At 37.6% G+C, this 20634-nt stretch overlaps 1 protein-coding gene across 1 annotated transcript; it reads left to right on the top strand.

The window, feature by feature from the left end:
* Positions 1-4516: 4516 nt before the first annotated feature.
* Positions 4517-16702, top strand: RERGL (RERG like). The gene is made up of 5 exons (XM_040235273.1): positions 4517-4708; positions 6671-6727; positions 9722-9795; positions 10946-11094; positions 16118-16702. Exons 1-5 carry the CDS (start codon positions 4657-4659, stop codon positions 16398-16400), a joined length of 615 nt encoding a protein of 204 aa, XP_040091207.1. The 5' UTR covers positions 4517-4656; the 3' UTR covers positions 16401-16702.
* The last annotated feature ends 3932 nt before the right edge of the window (positions 16703-20634 follow it).

Raw genomic sequence — 20634 nt, 5'->3', positions numbered from 1 at the left:
TTTTTTTTTGCCTAGGAAGACTTTCCCTTCTTCAAGATTATTTATAAGATTCCACATACATGTCAACTTGACCCTTTTCTAGTTTAATTTCATGCTAAGATTTTTAATATTCATAATTTATTTTTCTGCATATGAGGTACAAACATAATTTATTAGTCAATGACTTTTTCTAAAAAATTTGATATCTGTACAGTTTAATGATAGCACATATTAAAAACTTTATATTCAATTTCTACACTTAAAATTTTCTTCTATTAATGAACATACCAATCTAGTCCTAATAAAATAGCATTTAATTATTTTTTGGTATGATTTGGCTCATAAGAGATGTTTTTTACTATTTTGCCTAAAAATTTCCCAATTATTCGTGCATATTTCCTTTTCCAAAATAGGTTGTCCACATTCAATTAAACCATCTTTGTTGGGATTCTAATAGTCATTATATTTTACTTTCAGATTCATTTGATAGTAATTACACCATTGAGTCTTTCTGTTCATATTTGTTTACATTTTAAAACTTGCTTTATAATCTTCAATAAAGAATGAGAATTCATAGTATAAATATGATACATTCCCTTTCAGTTTTACTCTTCTTTGCGTCCTTTTCCACCTCAGTCTTGCTTTGTGAAAAGGACTGTATTTCTATCATGTTAGAAGTTATTAAAGATACGTCATGAAGTTTCCCAAAGAATTAAATGTTGTACACCTGGAAAACACATTTTAAAATTGCTTGTTATTTTACTGTGTTAAACACATGTTTAGCTGCTATTTTTATTGTTTGGAATTATTGCTTTCGTTATGATTATCTTTTATCTGACCACCCTACTGAATGGCTTTAATGCATGCTAATAGTGTAGATAATAAAACTATAGAAAACTATCATTTGTAGATAAAAATCATTTTGTCTCTTCTTTTTCATATGTGCTATTTCCTCATTGTGTTTGATAGGACTACTGGTTCTATGCTAAAGAGTAACAGACAGGATCTTCTTTGTAGAGGAAAATTAGGAGCAATTATTATATAGGCACTTATATTGGGCTTCCCTGGTGGCTCAGAGGTTAAAGCGTCTGCCTACGATGTGGGAGACGTGGGTTCGATCCCTGGGTCGGAAAGATCCTCTGGAGAAGGAAATGGCAACCCACTCCAGTACTCTTGCCTGGAGAATCCCATGGACAGAGGAGCCTGGTGGGCTACAGTCCACAGGGTCGCAGAGTCAGACATGACTGAGCGACTTCACTTCACTTCACTTTACTTTTTTATATTTGGATTTTTAAAAATTATAACCTTTATCATGTTAAGAAATCCCCTATTTTTAGATTACAAAAGTCATTTTTTAAAGTAACTGTTAAATTTCATGAAATGCTTTAGAAAGCATATTACACATGTAGTTTTTCTCTTTTATCCTTGTAATTTATTAAAATAGTCTACCAAATGTCCTGGTGTTCGCTCAACTTGACATTTTTAGAATATATTCTACTAGCTCATGATGCTTGGCTCTTTAAATAGGTTTCTGGATTTGATTTGCTCTTACACTTAGCACCTGGGATCTGTATTCATAAGTGACACTGGTTATTTCTTTGTTCTTTGTGTGTCTGTGTATACCATTTATGTCTGGTTTGGGTTACGACAGACACAGAAATGGTCTTCCCTGGTGGCTCAGCAGGTAAAGAATTCTTCCTGCAATGCAGGAGATGTGAGAGATGCTGGTTCAGTCCCTGGGCTGGAGTGAGTCCCCTGGAGGAGAAAATGGCAACCCACTCCTGTATTCTTGCCTGAAAAATCCCATGGACAGAGGAGTCTGGCGGGCTACACTCCAAGAGGTCACAAAGAGTCGGATGCTACTGAGTACACACAACAACAAAACATAGAAATGAGTTGGGAATTATTTCATCTTTTCAAGATCTGGAACAGGATAATGTAGAACAAAGATACTCTCTCTGCTTGGATATTTGTTGTTATTCCATTACCATGAATTTGAAGCTTTTGATGGAAATTATGCATCTACTCTTAACAGAAACTACAGAGAAATGAGATTAGCTGAGAAGGGCTGGTTAACCTAACTTTAGAGAAACAAAACTAAACAAAAATATAACAACATTCATGAATACCGGATATGTAATTGATTGCTTATTTTAGTGTTAAATGTCCATCTCTTATGACCAGAACCTGTCAGTACTTTGTTCATGGATAGATTTTTAGTACTGAGAATAGTGCCAAGCACATGGTAGACCTTTCATAAATTTATGTTCATTAAATAAATGAATAAAACAATAAATGCTTTTTGTTTGGTTGGGAATGGATGTTTCTTTAGGGAGGTTTGAGAAAATTCTAGGTAGTATAATTGTCTTTCAGAATATTTTACTTTTAGCAAACTTTATGTGATGCTGAAAAAAATATATGTTATATATGTATAGACACTCTGTTTCTTAGAAAAGTTTGTGCATGATTATATTCTGTTTGAGAGTCCCTTGGACTGCTAGGAGATCCAACCAGTCAATCCTAAAGGAGATCAGTGGGTGTTCATTGGAAGGACTGATGTTGAAGCTGAAACTCTAATACTTTGGCCACCTGATGCAAAAAGCTGACTCATTTGAAAAGACCCTGATGCTGGGAAAGACTGAGGGCAGGAGGAGAAGGGGATGACAGAGGATGAGATGGTTGGATGGCATCACCGACTCAATGCACATGGGTTTGGGTAAACTCCAGGAGTTGGTGATAGACAGGGAGGCCTGGTGTGCTGCGGTTCATGGGGTCGCAAGGAGTCAGACACGACTGAGCGACGGGAACTGACTGATATTCTCTTTGTTTAGGTTTATAAACTTCACTCTATTTCAATCCCATACTGCTTTCCTAACTAAATATAGTTTGGGATCCAGTGGACATAGGGAAGAACAGGCTACAATGAGAAAATGCCAGTAACAACCTTCCATATGTTATTTTCAGTGTTATGCTTGCTATGAAGTTAAGTTGTTCCTTCCTGTCACTGGATATATTAAACTTTCTAAAGACATCAATCAGAAATTTCTTAGGAAGACTAGGATTTCTTCCAAAAGAGGAAAACCATTTAATTCTAAAGTATAATAAATCAGCTGGTAAACATCATTTAAAAATCATTCTTGTTACTTTTAATACAGCAGCATGGATTAAAGAGAGAACACTGCTTATTTTTAAAATATTTTATAATTTGTAATAAAAGGCAAAAATCTAAGTTATTCATCTGTTACCTGTTAATCCCACAAATTGTCATATTCCATCTTGCCTTTTTGTCTTTATGGAGTCTATTTCTTTTGGAATAGACGCTTCTCCCTGATCCCCAATCACTTTTTCTTTCCTCTCCATAGGTCCTGTTCATGTTTCAAATTTACCTACTTTTTGAAGACTCTTCTATCTTCTGATCTACTTTCTCCAGCTCTTCATAAAAGCTCCATTGTAGCAATGATAATATTTATTATAATTCTATTTCCATTTTTCTCTTAGTAGATTGTAGATTCCAACAGGGCAGAAAATTTATTATTAAATAATTTAATTGCTGACCTATTTAATTAAACTCAATATAATCTTAACAAAGACTGGCAGTTAATCAATGTTTATTAAATAAATGCATTTTTAAGAAGCATGTATTTCTACAATAGACTCAGCCTAGAAATGAAACTTCTTTACCTGGGTCTTAAAATGTAGTCCACAAAGTTTGAATCATTCTCTTTTTGTTGTTATACTCTTTTCTCAACTCTCAAATTTATACATATACAAATAAGGAGAAATAAAGGGAAGAAAATATTAATAATTTGGGTTCTTGGAGTAGCAAGGACCATTGACTTAAAAAAGGGTAACAGAGTGGTAATTGTGCATATCAGGTTTACCCTTTTATTTCATAGCAGGAGTGAATTATGTCAGAGCAGCCCTTCCAAATGTTCTTTTTTTTAAAATTTCTTTTTCCTAATTATACAGTATTACATAAGGGCTTTCCAGGTGGCACTAGTAGTAAAGAACCCATCTGCCAATGCAAGCGGTATAAGATATGTGAGCTTGATCCCTGGGTCAGGAAGAGCTGATGGAGGAGGGCATGGCAACCCACTCCAGTATTCTTGCCTGGAAATTCCCATGGACAGAGGAGGCTGGCAAGCTACAGTCTATAGCGTCGAAAAGAGTCAGACACAACTGAAGCAACTTAGCACACAGGCACATCTCATCTTGTCTTTCACAGGAAAGAAAATTCCAAGAAAATGTAGCCTCAGCTATTAATAGGAAAAAAGCAAAACTAATCCAGCTATAGGAAATTTACAGGAATGTTTACCCATTCTCTAAAAACTTTCTTAATGAAGAAAGATCATTTTTCTAGGTTCTAGGAGAAGGTAGATATTTTAGGTACATGAAAGTTTAATATGAGGAGCTAAGCTTCTGTTAAGCTCTTAACTACTGGCTAAATAAATCTTTGTATGTCTAAATAGTAAGTCCACTTATTTTTTTTTTAAGAGACATGTTCAAAACTAGTTGAAAATATTTTTAAAGTTATTATTGGATGGTAGGAGTGTGGGGTGGAGTTGGCCTTAGGGGAATTTATAGCAATAATAAAAAGGATGTTGGAAAACACATGCTTGGCTCAACTCAGGATAACTGCAGAAGACGGGACAGACCAAGAAGGAGGAGGAAAGCAAGATGAATGATGTGAAGCTTACTGTTTTGGGAGGTGAAGGAACAGGGAAATCTGGTAAATGTTTGTTTTTTTTTTTCTGGTGTAGAGTACATAAAGAGTGAGAAATATATTGACATTATATATATATATATATAAACATATTACACATTTATAGGCTTGATATAACTATATATTATTTCTCAGTAGGAGTTTTCATTTTATAAGCAAGTAGTGCAATTAACTTTGTATTTATAAAAATGTATCTACAGGTTGAAGAATACATCTGTTTGAAGTATTAATTTGTATCTTGTTCTCCTGATGTGTAAAATAAGTAGGACCAACAGGGAATCCCTCCATCATGACCCCACGTACTTCTCACTCCGTCACACTGCCCCCACACCTGCATGCGTGTGTGCTTAGTCGCTTCAGTCTTGTCAGACTCTCTGCGACCCTAGGGACTGTAGCCCACTTGGCTCTTCTGTCCATGGGATTCTCCAGGCAAGAATGCTGGAGTAAGTTGCCATGCCCTCCTCCAGGGGATCTTCCTGACCCAGGGGTTGAGCCTACATCTTTTGTGTCTACCTGCATTGGCAGGCAGGTTCTTCACGGCCAGCACCCCCTGAGAAGCCTCAGTGGCCAAGCGGTGGTCTTGAAAAGATTCCTCTGCCCTGAGACTAACCGTGGAGAGAAATGTGTGAAGACCTGTGGATTATTTTTAACTTTAAAAAAAAATTATTTATTTTTATTTGAAGGTTAATTGCTTTACAGAATTTTGTTTTCTGCCAAATATCAAGATGAATCAGCTGTAGGTGTACATAAGCCACGTTACAGAGGAGGAAAAAGGAAAAAAACAAAAACAAAAACACACTTTGAAGGGAGATGGGGACACGGCTTTTAAAATGCCTGGGAACTGAGCAACATGGTGCCCATGACCTTGGAAGCTACGCGTTTGTCTTTGTTACATGATGGTAGTGAGGATGCTGCCAATAGAGCTACCTGAGCCTAGTGAATCTTAACTGGCCAGACCCGGGAGCTGCAGTAAGATAAACCAACACTAGAGGGCGATCCTCTGTTTCTTGGATTTTGAAGTCCCTGTTTCCTTAAACAATCGCAGGACAGGCAAATACTGTCCTGGCCACTGTGATAAACACGTGGCACCTTGGAGTCACAATTAATTTGATGAAATAAAAACATATCGTGGTTCTTGTATCTCAGATTTAATAAGGAATCTGTCTCTGTTGCAAAGCTGAGGTTTCTTATGTGTGTTTGCCTTAGTGAATTACTTAAACAGTGAATTGAGTGGGCACCACAGTAAGATCACTTTCTTTCCAGCCTAATTTTTACGGTTTTATGCTGCTAATCTTACTGATTATTATTTAGACCAGAATTTAGTAAAATTTCAAGGTCTTCATTAATACTTGGTAATTTTTAAGCCAAGAGATAAAACCTTACGTACATACATGTGTGCTGTGCTTAGTCGCTCAGTCCTGTCTGACTCTTTGTGATCCCATGGAATGTAGCCTGCCAGGCTCCTCTGTTCATGGGATTCTCCAGGCAAGAATACTGAAGTGGGTAGCCATTTCCTCCTCCAGGAGATCTTCCCAACCCAGGGACTGAACCCAGGTCTCCCGCATTGCAGGTGGATTCATTACTGTCTGAGCCACCAGGGAAACTAAGTTGTTATCTGTGTCTTAAAAATGATAAGACCTTTCGATTCTGGTTTCTTTGGTGTGTATGCCCAGCAGTGGGATTGCTGGATCATAAGGCAGTTCTATTTCCAGTTTTTTAAGGAATCTCCACACTGTTCTCCATAGTGGCTGTACTAGTTTGCATTCCCACCAACAGTGTAAGAGGGTTCAGGGAGGGAGGAGGAAGGGGGGTTCAGGATGGGGAACACGTGTATACCTGTGGTGGATTCATGTTGATGTATGGCAAAACCAATACAATATTGTAAAGTAACTAACCTCCAATTAAAATAAATAAATTTATATTAAAAAAAATGATAAGACCTTAAATTCAGCTTGTTTTGTTTTGCAGCCCTTATAGTAAGATTTCTTACCAAGCGCTTCATTGGAGAATATGCTTCTAATTTTGGTAAGTCTCTACTTTAGACTTTTTCACTTTAAAACTTCAGCATCATCAATTAACATCAGTGTGTGTGTGTGCTCAGTTGCTAAGACTTATCTGACTGTTTGCGACACCATGGACGTATGTAGGCCACTAGGCTTCTCTGTCTATGGGATTTTCAAGGCAAGAATATTGGAGTGGGTTCCATTTTCTTCTTGAAATTAACATCAGATAAGCATTTTCATAGAATCTTCCATTTTTGCACTTTTAAGCAACTTGTTTAATTCATGGACTCTGATTTTAAAAGCCCAAATAAGTATTTTAATTAAATATTCTTTCATGATAAAATTTATCCAGTTTTATGTTAACTGAAATACATTAGAAATCCAGTTGGTTTCAGTCTAGAACTAAAAAACCTTAAACCTGGGACCTACCCATCTGCAGCAACCATTGCAGAGCAAGTGAGTGTGGGGGTTTTGTTAAACTGTGAAGCAATTTTAAAATTTAAGCAACATCTGCTGAGAGATAAAGACAAATTAATTATAAAAGCACAAGTAACTACAAAATAAATGCTTATTTTTATTTAAAGTGTTTATTTAATAAATGCTTATTTTCACAAGACCATGTGAAAATAACAGGAAATTTATGCTTCGACTAAAGATCATATCATAATTATGTAGGTTGCTTACATAAGTTTCAGAGAAATTCTAAAACAGGTGCCAGAGCACCTTGATATAATCTTAGAATCATTTCACTAACTCTACTATAATTTTGTTATTTTTATCTTAGCATGACATATGGGAAATGCCACAGTGGGGAATTAATAAAAAATGGGGAATTTTGCCAGAAGTTTGAATATATTTTTGGCTCAACAATTAATCTATATAATGCTATTGATTGAAGGCATGGTGGGGAAAGGTTTTTTTGTTTTTTAACAGGAATGAAGATTTTAAGAAATAGAATTGGGAGAAAGTTGTTTTTTTTTTTTCATTCCATAATACTTAGAGTAAGAAGTTATGATTGCAAGTGTTTTTCATGAGAAATAAACAATGACAAAAATCTTTAGCATTCATTTATGAGGTAGCATTATTAGAGGATTTTAGAAAACAACCTTGAAGTATTGCATTCTTGCCGCCTGCATGTAGCCAACACAGTATTTTAGTTCATATGATGTTGTGAGTGTTTTAGGGCAAGCTCTTGAAAACTGATTCTAGAAAGAAAAAATACATAGAAAGAGAAATTCTTACTGTTTCATTTCTCAGGTCAACAACTTCAGTCATAAAGGGCCAGATAACACACAAACTAAGAGTAAGGCATGAGAAAGTGTTCCAAAACTAGAAAACAATACACACGTACAAAGAACAATTAACAGCAACAACAAAATTAAATGTCACCTTAATCTTTAATACAACATAGTTATATAAGCAAATGAAGTATGCATATTTCTGGCTATTATACCTCTATTGAAAAATAAGACCTAGAGACATTCATAAAGACAATCAAGTGAGTTAAAGGTCCACAGCAAGAAGATTAATTAGCCAAAAAATGACCTTATGTGTAAATGAAGGCTACAGGGGGAAGTAATAAAATTCTAAAATGTTAAGAGCTGGTGACCCCTGCTGGCAGTTTTTGAGTATTGAGAGTAGGTATTTTTAAAGGTCTCAGGAGGAAATTACATAGCTCATGGTTATTGCTGTTGTTTAATCTCTCAGTCATGTCTGACTCCTTTGCAACCCATGGATTGTAGCCCACCAGGTTCCTCTGTCCATGAGATTCTCCGGGAAAGAATACTGGAGTGTGTTGCTATTTCCTCCTCCAGGGAATCTTCCCCACCCAGGGATCGAACCTGTGTCTGCGTCTGCGTCTCCTGCATTGCAGGCAGATTCTTTACTGCTGATAGCTCACGGTAGTAAGCTTATAAGGTTTAGAATAAACTGTCTGAAAACATATTTTAAGATTTAATGAAACGATGACAAATTTCATTCTGTGTAGCCTAGAAGGATCTCAGAATTTACCCCTGGGCTTCCCTGGTGGCTCAATGGTAAAGTATCCGCCTGCCAATGCAGGAGACACAGGTTCAATCCCTGGTCCAGGAAGATCGCACATGACGCAGAACAACTAAGTCCATGAGTCACAACTGTTGAACCTGTGCTCTAGAGCCTGGGAGCCACAACTACTGAGGTCACATGCTGCAATTACGGAAGTCTGAGCACTCCTGAAGCCTGTGCTTCCCAGCAAGAGAAACCACTGCAATGAGAAGCCCGTGCACCACAACTAGAGAAAAGCTCCCACAGCAACAAAGACCCAGCACAGCCCAAAATTAATTAATTAATTGAATTACATAAAATAAATGTCATCCCTTCACCCCCTGAAGCCGACTTTCCCAAATGTCAGCTACATCTTTCTAACATGGGTTATGGAGTGTTTGCCAGAATGGATCACGTGTCAGTTTGCAATTGTGTCAGTATACAATTCTGGAGAGAAGTTAGGTCTTGTATGAAAACACTGGAGGGACAGTTACAGAAATGAAGTCTTTCATTCATTCACGAAATATTTATTGAACACCTGTCATGTGACAGATACTCTTCTAGAGTAGAAGAGGCAAGAGTACTGGAGTGGGTTACCATTTCCTTCTCCAAAATATCTTCCTGACCCAGGAATCGAACCCAGGTCTCCCACATTGTAAGCAAGATGCTTTACTGTCTGAGCCACCAGATAACTAAACCACTGTTGATAAAACCAAAGTTTATATAGTAATGAACAGACTAATCTACAGGCACAAAAACATGTCAGTGAATAGGTATAGTGGTGAAGTTCATTTTTAAGAAATATATATATAAGCAAATATAGCAAATACATGTTTTTTTTGACCACTATCAATAAAGAAAAGCCACTAAAACTAAAATATGACTGGTTGAATTTATAGGGCTATATTTATATTTGGCTGATCGAAATATAAATCCATGTTTTAAAATTCTGGAGTATTTCCATACTGATAATGAGTATATGCATATTTTGCAGAATCTATCTATAACAAGCATTTGTGTTTGGAAGGGAAGCAATTGAATCTAGAAATATATGACCCTTGTTCTCAGGTAAGTAAAACAAAATACTTTTATGTTTTTAATCATGATTTGAAGAAGATAGGATAAGGGTAAGCGTGCAGTTGTTAGCCTTAATATTGAAGTTACTTCTCAATTTTAATTATTAAAAATTTAAGAAATTATTTTAATATATTATCTAGCTTCTCTGTAAAGTTATGACAAAATTATCATGTTACAGATATCTTTAAAATAGCAATATTATTATGCTTTCATACTATATTTTTATCAGGTCACAAGGTAGCTGTCAAATACTAACAGTTTAATGCCTTATTAATTCAGTTTATATGTTTGCTAAGTTGCATTTGTTGATAACTAAAGAAAGTGAAAGTGAAGTTGCTCAGTCGTGTCCGACTCTTTGCGACCCCATGGAATGTAGGCTACCAGGCTCCTCCGTCCATGGGGTTTTCCAGGCAAGAGTACTGGAGTGGGTTACCATTTCCTTCTCCAAAATATCTTCCTGACCCAGGGATCGAACCCAGGTCTCCCACATTGTAAGCAAGATGCTTTACTGTCTGAGCCACCAGATAACTAAACCACTGTTGATAAAACCAAAGTAAGAAGGATTTTGAGTACAAACCCCTTTATTCAAACACAAAAAGTTTAAATATAATTATATAAGTGAGAGAAAGGTGGCCAGCTGTTCAATATTTCAAAACACCTCTATCCCCTGTGGGATAGATTTTGTTGGGTATAGCAAACATCCTTCAAATCTTTTTTGCTAAACCTTAATCACTATTGTTGCTTTACTGATTTAAATCTGGTACCAAAAAATCAATACATATTCTATTCACTAATATAGAAGATACTGTCTCCTGTGTGGATATGATGTAAAAGGCAATTATTAGGCCTCATCAAATTTTCAGAAAAAGAGAAGGATTTTTTTTTAGAGAAAAAATTATCAAATGAAATAGATATAACTTTATTATAGTTCTTTATTTTTAAAAAATTTTAGATCACTTTTGATAAAAGAAAAATTGTGATGCAAAGAAACTACATTTTAGAAAATACTAGTACTTGCCTTACTGAATTCTCTTCCAGGTAAAATGGGTCTCCATTAATTAACTGAATGTCATGTAAAATACAGGGATCCAATCCTACCACTTTCAATGGTAGGATTTACTTACCATTGATTTATTTTCAGCCACAGAAAGCAAAATTTTCCCTCACAAGTGAGCTGCATTGGGCAGACGGGTTTGTTATTGTGTATGACATCAGTGACAGGTCTTCCTTTGCATTTGCAAAAGCATTAATCTACAGAATTCGGGAGCCACAGACAAGTCATTGTAAAAGGTAAGGTAGTTTTCATTCCTCTCTACTTTGTTTTAGTAAATCATCATAGAGCTGTAAGCATCATTAGGAAGAGTTTAATACAGGCTTCCAATTACAAAATTTAACAGCCCTGAACAAGCCACCTTTCATTCCACAGGAGTTACACATGTAGTAAAAGGAATAAGATGAGAATACTTTATATCCTGAATGACATCAACAGTTACTTGCCCCGAATAAATGACTGTTTTACAAGACAGCCTCTATTGTTAACATGACACTCGTTTGCAAAATAATAGCCCTTTGTACACAAGATAGTTCCCTTTCCACCTTTCTTTTTCATTCCCACAAAAATGTTAAATAAATCCAGATATATTACATTTGGCATTCAATTCCTAGTCATTGGGATTATCGGTCTATCAAAGCAAAATAGACTGAATAATCAAACCATTACAAATTCTAAGTATGAGACTACATTTTTCTCCATTTCACCTCCTAAAATAAAGAGCCAATCTACAATGCCCTATTGTTAATGTCTTGACACAAGTCATTATGCAGGAAAACAGAACGATGCCTTAGACTATTTTTGCATTAGTAGGTATATGTTTAAACCTATGAATTTCCCATTTTTAGTTTTCCTTTTTTTAAAAAAAAATTGTTTTATCCTTTCCCTTTGAAATAGTTATTTTTGTTCAACATGCTGGTATAAGGGATTCTTTGTGCTCTTGACCAGACTTGCCCTTCTCTAATATCATGCTAATTTGGGAGGCAAGGAAGCACAATATTATTCCTGAAAAATGATATATGTGATTTTAATATCTCTTTTAAATGCCCATTATCAAGAAATAATCAGATAATAATTGATAAGGGGTGGTCCCTTAGAGTTATTTGATGTAAATTCTTGTTTATATCTGATTGACTTTGGGTAAACTCTTTAATTTCTAGACCTTCTTTTTCTGATTATAGAACTGATGGAAACATGGTAGGAGAAAAGAATATGATTTTACTAAGAAACCTCAGAGCTCTGATTTCCTATAATATTACTGATTTTGAGGGAACTCCATTGTTTCAGGTGTTAAATACTTTATGTTTAAGCACCATAACTTTGGTAAGGGTACATAATTAAAATTACTTTGCTATTCTTCCATATCAAAAGAATCACTCAAGAAGAATTAAAAATGTATATTTAAAAAATCCCTATATTTGACATTTTCAGGCAATCTTCTTAATATGTTGATCAAATAATTCTTGGGTATTTCCAGTTTTCAATCTTTAAGTAGAGTCTATTTCCAAATCTCTTATCTATAGATAGAAAGAAAATATGGCATTATTTTATAAAATTATATCTGATATTTGTGACATCCTTCAAAATATTTCATTTATTCTTCCTCATTAATTCTTCACAATAATTTTCTGAACTATATGTGTGAAAGTCATTCCATTGTGTCCAACTCTTTGCGACCCTATGGATTGTAGCCTGCCAAGCTCCTCTGTTCATGGAATTCTCCAAGTCAGAATGCTAGGGTGGGTAGTCATTCCCTTCTCCAGGGGATCCTCCCAATCCAGGGATCAAACCCAGGTCTCCCGCATTGCAGGCAGATTCCTTACTGTCTGAGCCACCAGGGAAGCCCAAGAATACTGGAGTGGGTAGCCTATCCCTTCTCCAGTGGATCTTCCTGACCCAGGAATCAAACTGGGATCTCTTGCATGGCAGGCAGATTCTCTACGAGCTGAACTACCAGAGAAGTGAACTGAAGTCTCTAGGTCGTCTCAGACTCTTTGTGACCCCATAGACTGCAGCCTGCCAGGCTCCTCTGTCCATGGAATTTTCCAGGCAATAGTACTACAGTGGATTGCCATTTCCTTCTCCAGGGGATCTTCCCAACCCAGGGCTCGAACCCAGGTCTCCCACATTGTAGACAGATACTTTACCCATCTGAACCACCAAGGAAGCCCTATGTAAAAAGATACTATTAGTATATGAACTATATAAAAATGTACTATTAGTATCATCAAGAGTCTAGTGTTAGACATGAAATGCTTTTTCCTTGATGGCTCAAACCATCATGTGAATAAAACATACTTTGGTGGTTTCTATACAGTATCTCTTGAGATGGTGTTGAAGACTTCATTTTCCCATTTCTTTCCGATAGTAGATATCTTGGCACTATTTCTTGTCATTTAAGGACTAGTAGCCATACTGTATTCTTCAAATGAGACTGCTTTAGAAATGTTGCACTGTAGCCACAGAGATTGTATTGATATTTGCCAAAGACATTACATTAACAAAGAAATATATTTCTTAAATAAATCAGAAAAGTTGTACAAAGTTACAGGATGGTAAAATTTTCTTTAGAGTGAAGAAAGTAGGGAAAACCGGTAGACCATTCAGGTAGGACTTAAATCAAATCGCTTATGATTATACAATGGAAGTGAGAAATAGATTTAAGGGCCTAGATCTGATAGAGTGCCTGATGAACTATGGAATGAAGTTCTTGACATTGTGCAGGAGACAGGGATCAAGACCATCCCCATGGAAAAGAAATGCAAAAAAGCAAAATGGCTGTCTGGAATAGCTGTGAAGAGAAGAGAGGTGAAAAGCAAAGGAGAAAAGGAAAGATATAGGCATCTAAATGCAGAGTTCCAAAGAATAGCAAGAAGAGATAAGAAAGCCTTCTTAAGCGATCAATGCAAAGAAATCGAGGAAAACAACAGTTTGGGAAAGACTAGAGATCTCTTCAAGAAAATTAGAGACACCAAGGGACCATTTCATGCAAAGATAGGCTCGATAAAGGACAGAAATGGTCTGGACCTAACAGAAGCAGAAGATATTAAGAAGAGGTGGCAAGAATACAGGGAAGAACTGTACAAAAAAGATCTTCACGACCCAGATAGTCATGATGATGTGATCACTAATCTAGAGCCAGACATCTTGGAATGTGAAGTCAAGTGGGCCTTAGAAAGCATCACTATGAACAAAGCTAGTGGAGGTGATGGAATTCCAGTTGAGCTGTTTCAAATCCTGAAAGATGATGCTGTGAAAGTTCTGCATTCAATATGCCAGCCAATTTGGAAAACTCAGCAGTGGCCATAGGACTGGAAAAGGTCAGTTTTCATTCCAATTCCAAAGAAAGGCAATGCCAAAGAATGCTCAAACTACCGCACAATTGCACTCATCTCACACACTAGTAAAGTAATGCTCAAAATTCTCCAAGCCAGGCTTCAGCAATACGTGAACCGTGAACTCCCTGATGTTCAAGCTGGTTTTAGAAAAGGCAGAGGAACTAGAGATCAAATTGCCAACATCCACTGGATCATGGAAAAAGCAAGAGAGTTCCAGAAAAACATCTCTTTCTGCTTTACTGACTATGCCAAAGCCTTTGACTGTGTGGATCACAATCAACTGTGGAAAATTCTGAAAGAGATGGGAATACCAGACCACCTGACCTGCCTCTTGAGAAATCTGTATGCAGGTCAGGAAGCAACAGTTAGAACTGGACATGGAACAACAGACTGGTTCCAAATAGGAAAAGGAGTACGTCAAAGCTGTATATTGTCACCCTGCTTATTTAACTTCTCTGCAGAGTACATCATGAGAAACGCTGGGCTGGAAAAAACACAAGCTGGAATCAAGATTGCCGGGAGAAATATCAATAACCTCAGATATGCAGATGACACCACCCTTATGGCAGAAAGTGAAGAGGAACTAAAAGGCCTCTGTTGAAAGTGAAAGAGGAGAGTGAAAAAGTTGGCCTAAAGCTCAACATTCAGAAAATGAAGATCATGGCATCCGGTCCCATCACTTCATGGGAAATAGATTGGGAAACAGTGGAAACAGTGTCAGACTATTTTTGGGGGGCTCCAGAATCACTGCAGATGGTGACTGCAGCCATGAAATTAAAAGACGCTTATTCCTTGGAAGAAATGTTATGACCAACCTAGATAGCATATTCAAAAGCAGAGACATTACTTTGCCGACTAAGGTCCGTCTAGTCAAGGCTATGGTTTTTCCTGTGGTCATGTATGGATGTGAGAGTTGGACTGTGAAGAAGGTTGAGCGCCGAAGAATTGATGCTTTTGAACTGTGGTGTTGGAGAACACTCTTGAGAGTCCCTTGGACTGCAAGGAGATCCAACCAGCCCATTCTGAAGGAGATCAACCCTGTGATTTCTTTGGAAGGAATGATGCTAAAGCTGAAAGTCCAGTACTTTGGCCACCTCATGAGAAGAGTTGACTCATTGGAAAAAAGCTGATGCTGGGAGGGATTGGGGGCAGGAGGAGAAGGGGACGGCAGAGGATGAGATGGCTGGATGGCATCACTGACTTGATGGACATGAGTCTGAGTGAACTCCGGGAGATGGTGATGGACAGGGAGGCCTGGTGTGCTGCAATTCATGGGGTCGCAGAGAGTCGGACATGACTGAGTGACTGAACTGAACTGATGTTATAATGAATATTAACAGGGAACAAACAGTGATGAGTACTGATTAATACTTTTTCTTAAAAAAACTGTATTTAAATTATTTAATTAGTAAAGAAGCAGTAGCTAGTCCTGTTTCAATTGATAAGAAAATGAAAAATAATGTTTAGTAAGCATCTTTAGTAAAAGATGCTTTTATTATTATTATTTTTATTATAGCCTGGCATTGGGCTAGGTTTTTTATATACATCTTCATTCTGGGTGATGAGAACTATTTTACCTTTTTTTTTTTTTTAACATATAAGAGAACTTAAAATGGAAAATGATGTCACACTCATGTCTTGTTAGTAAACAGAGCCATAGTTCCAGGAATAGATTTGTGCCACTTCAAATCTTATGCTTTAAGAGTTTTGTGGGATCTGTGTCATTTACATTTAATCTAAAATCCTTTTTATGAGTAAATGAGGATACACACATGACTACAAATACACACGAACACAAATAACACACACAATATTTTTTCATTTTGGGGGGGCTCTATAATTCTTTTTTATATAAACCTACTTAATATATAAAAAAAGAGTTGGTAAAGCAGTCTTACCAAATAATTGTGTGTCTGTATTTCAGAGCTGTGGAGTCAGCAGTGCTTTTGGTGGGTAACAAGCAAGATCTCTGTCATGTGCGAGAGGTTGGCTGGGAAGAAGGGCACAAACTGGCACTGGATAACCGGTGCCAATTCTGTGAACTGTCGGCAGCAGAGCAATCTCTGGAGGTGGAAATGATGTTTATCAGAATTATCAAGGACATCCTGACAAATTTCAAACTCAAGGAAAAGAGAAGATACAGTGGATCTAAATCCATGGCCAAGCTGATCAATAATGTATTTGGAAAGAGAAGAAAATCTGTTTAGTAGACATGTGATCCTGGGGGATTTATTATATCAGAGAGTTTCAAACATTTGTATGGTAATTAAATTTACCTTTTGCATGCAACTAAAGCATTCTCTTAGAGATATGAAATAATTGACCGTGATCCACAACTGTGTTTTCAAATATGTAGTTTGCCTTTTTGATTGCTTGTATCTTATACATTTTGTTTCACACTTAACCTTTTCTCTATACACAGAATAATATTAGTATAATCTAATGGTGGATTATTGTACAGTTTACCTTGCCAAATAAACCCTACTTATGTAATTTTCTTAAACTACCATTCTTTAGGGTTCTGTTACCTTTATTTTATATATGTCTTTTAGATGAAATATATAGTTATATTCACCTGGTAGCTCAGCTGGTAAAGAATCCACCTGCAATGCAGGAGACCCTGGTTTGATTCCTGGGTCAGGAAGATCCACTGGAGAATGGATAGGTTACCCAGTCCAGTAATCTTGGGCTTCCCTGGTGGCTTAGCTGGTAAAGAATCTGCCTGCAATGTGGGAGACCTGAGTTTGATCACTGGATTGGGAGGATCCCCTGGAGAAGGGGATGGCTACCCAGTCCATATTCTGGCCTGAAGAATTCCATGGACTGTATAGTCCATGGGGTATCTAAGAGACATGACGGCAACTTTCACTTCACTTCTTCAATATATTATAGAGCTTAATTTATCAAGTTGTAAAATTCAAGATCTATTTAACAGAAATGCATGGATTTAATTTAGAAAGTATATTTATAATAAAGCACTGAGTTATTTAAGATCACACAAGTTTTTTTTTTTTTTTTTTAACAGCTAAGGTCTTAAGAAGTTAAATTCTGGGGAAAGAATAAAGTCAGACGAATGGAGAAATTAACATTGACATATATATGTTTGGAGAAGGCAATGGCACCCCACTCCAGTACTCTTGCCTGGAGAATCCCGTGGGCAGAGGAGCCTGGTTGGCTGCAGTCCATGGGGTCACTAAGAGTGGGACACGACTGAGCGACTTCACTTTCACTTTTCACTTTCATGCATTGGAGAAGGAAATGGCAACCCACTCCAGTGTTCTTGCCTGGAGAATCCCAGGGATGGGGTGCCTGGTGGGCTGCCATCTATGGGGTTCCACAGAGTAGGACATGACTGAAGTGACTTAGTATATATGTTACCATATGTAAAATAGATAGCTGGTGAGAAGTTGCTATATAACACAGGGAACCTAGCCTAGTGCTCTGTGATGACCTAGAGGGGTGGGGTAGAGGGAGGGGAGGGAGTCTCAATCTGGAGGTGATATATGTATAATTATGGCTGATTTGTATTGTGTGGCAGAAACCAACACAACATTGTAAAACAATATTCCCCCAATAGAAAAAAAATTAATTATTTACCCATAAGTACATAGTTTAAAGTTGGCCTGATGATGAAAATTCTACCTTTCTTTATTGTATACTATAGTAACAAGGGCAATTATCATAGAGTAATTAACTTATACAGCTAAGATCCTTTTTAGATTAAAAGATTAGGGTTTTTTTTTTTTTTAATTTAAGTTCATTTGGAAATCTAGATGTCATAGGGGAAGGAAAAGGTAAAAACTAGTTAGTAAATATATAAGCTTGAAGCCCTTATTGTCCTGAAATAAGTATTACATAAGATAAAAACATTTTGGGCCTTCTACCATTACATAGGGTACAATTTCCCCCCCGAAGTCATCTGTCCACCTCCTGGACTGCAGCGCCCCTTCTGCCATCCTTGGTGAGCTTGCTGACTGCTTCATTTCAGGTTGCAGGTCGAGGCCTGATTTCAGCCAAATCACTGATAAGTAAGGTTTGATTTCTGAGAAGTTAACCTGGGTGTACATGCAATGCTGCTAACATTGAGTTATAGAGTTAACATTGAGAAATGGTGTATTTCCTATCATATCGGTAAACAAGGATGTCACAGTCATCAGCGAACGCAGCCCTCCAACATCAGCTGATGAGTCCTGAGGAAACTCAGGAAGGAAAAGAATACCTGCCATCTAGCAGCCACTCTCTGCAGCCATTCTCCGCAGAGAGCCCTGCAGGGCTCTGCGGGGAGCCCTGGGGGAACTCAGGCTGTGAAAACACAAGATAATGGCACCAGATAACTGAGGTGCATATGACGGGAATGATTTCAGTGAGCCCAGACTCTTGCATCTTCCCATACATAGAAAAGTACTAACTTCCTTAACCTAGGATATCTGGTTTCTCTAATTAATGGTAATCTTTTGATGTTTCTGACGACTATGTGCTCAGAGTCATGCCCAACTGTTTGTGACCCCATAGACTGTAGCCCACCAGGTACCTCTGTCCATGGAAATTCCCACAAAAATACTGGAGTTGCCATGGCCTCCTCCAGACCTAGGGATGGAACCTGTGTCTCTTGGGCCTCCTGCATTGGCAGGTAGATTCTTTTATCACTGTACCACCTGATGACTACCTGTCTTTTGTTGTGAAAATTCTATATATCCTAGCTCCTCCCCTCACCTCCTAGGAGCAGGTTCTCAGAGCTATCTGAAACACTTTCTTCTGGGTTTCCATCTCATTTTGCCCCAAATAAAACTTAACTCACAACTCTCATGTTGTACTTTTTTTTTTTTTTTAATTCAACATGTATGTGCACTAACCTGGAGACCATGTGAAAGATCTTCAGTAGAGGGTGGTAGACAGGAGTCCAGGAGGGTAATACAAACTATTAGGCTGCATAGGAGAGAATCCATCTCATTGACATGATTTTGCTCATGGTGAGTTATGAGCTAACATTTAGCTCTCCTGTTCTAGAGAAAGCTAACCTGGATGATATACAAGTGGAAATAAGGGAACTTGTATGTGGTAGTTACAAAATAGTTCAGAATGTTCATAAAGATGGGGGAGTTGGAATTGTTATGAAGGGTTGGGCCCAAGAACCCACCATCTGATTGTGTTCTCTGGGACGATTCAGAGGAACTTCCTTTACTATAAGGAAGTGAGGAACAGAGTGGTGAAGAGGCAAAGAGCTTTGACAAGCTTCACAGTGACTGTGCTCCACCAGGCAGAGCTGACAGTAGAGATGCTGTTGAACCACATTTGTCAGTATCAATGCAAATGATAGAATCCTGGGACAGCAGAATCTGGATGCCAGGATTTAACCCAATGGCTGTTTAACCTTGAGAGTCCCTTGGACTACAAGGAGATCACACCAGTCAATCCTAAAGGAAGTCAAGTCAACCCTGAATATTCATTATAAAAACTGTCCCTGAAGCTGAAGCTCCAATACTTTGGCTACATGATACAAAGAACCAACTCACTGGAAAAGACTCTAATGCTGGGAAAGATTGAAGGCAAAAGGAGAAGGGGGCAGTAGAGGATGAAATGGTTAGATAGCATCACCAACTCAGTGGACATGAATTTGAGCAAACTCTGGGAAATAGTGAGGGACAGAGGAGCCTGGCATGCTGCAGTTCATGGGGTTGCAATGATTTGGACATGACTTAACGACTGAACAACAACAACAACAACAACTGTTTAACCTGTTAGCCTGTTTATCCATTCACTCAGCCCCCAGAGAAACAATGCTGTATCCAGAGTAAGGCTCCATTTTTTATACTGGTTGGTTGGAAACTTAGATGCTTTATTGAGGCAAAGTCCATATTGTGGGCTCAAACCTTGCTCCCATCCCTGCCACCAAGACCATTATTATCCTGAGTCCATTACATATAAGTACAACAGTAGTCAAGCAAAGAGAAGATTATCTGTAGGGCAGTTCATCCTGCTCATTTGGATGTAAAGTGATTTCTCATTGGTGGATGTCTCCAGTGGGCATTAAAATGATACACAAAGATCTGTAAATTTTATGCTATCTCTCAGAGATCCATTCACATACTTTTCCTCCAGTCGTTCTTGGCACTGTTCTTCCAATCTTACCCCTTACAGATGTTTGCATGCATGCTCAGTCATTTTCGATTCAGTGCTATAGCCTGCCATGCTCCTCTGTCCATGAGATTTTCCAGGCATGAATACTGGAGTGGGTTGCCATTTCCTACTCCAAGGAAACCTTTTTCATGTAGGGATAGAACCCATGTTTCCTGCATTGGCAGGCAAATTCGTTACCACTGTACCACCTGGGAAGCCCACCTCTTACAGATACCTCTGACAAACTGGCAAAACTATTGATCATGGTCTAAAACTCTGTGCTATCTTGTATTACACCTTCCTGTCTTATAGGGTACACAGCAA

This window comes from Oryx dammah, unplaced genomic scaffold, assembly GCF_014754425.2.
Source record: "Oryx dammah isolate SB20612 unplaced genomic scaffold, SCBI_Odam_1.1 HiC_scaffold_29, whole genome shotgun sequence".
NCBI classification, from domain to species: Eukaryota; Metazoa; Chordata; class Mammalia; order Artiodactyla; family Bovidae; genus Oryx; species Oryx dammah.
The sequence above is the reverse complement of the archived record's forward strand: the minus strand, read 5'-3'. Positions and strand labels throughout refer to the sequence as shown.

Bases quoted from the DNA above. Each gene is read 5' to 3' on its own strand.
- RERGL (XM_040235273.1), top strand. From the start codon at position 4,657: ATGAATGATGTGAAGCTTACTGTTTTGGGAGGTGAAGGAACAGGGAAA. The intron at 4,709-6,670 runs GTAAATGTTTGT...TTTGTTTTGCAG, and splicing joins TGAAGGAACAGGGAAATCTG to CCCTTATAGTAAGATTTCTT. The intron at 9,796-10,945 runs GTAAGTAAAACA...ATTTATTTTCAG, and splicing joins TATATGACCCTTGTTCTCAG to CCACAGAAAGCAAAATTTTC.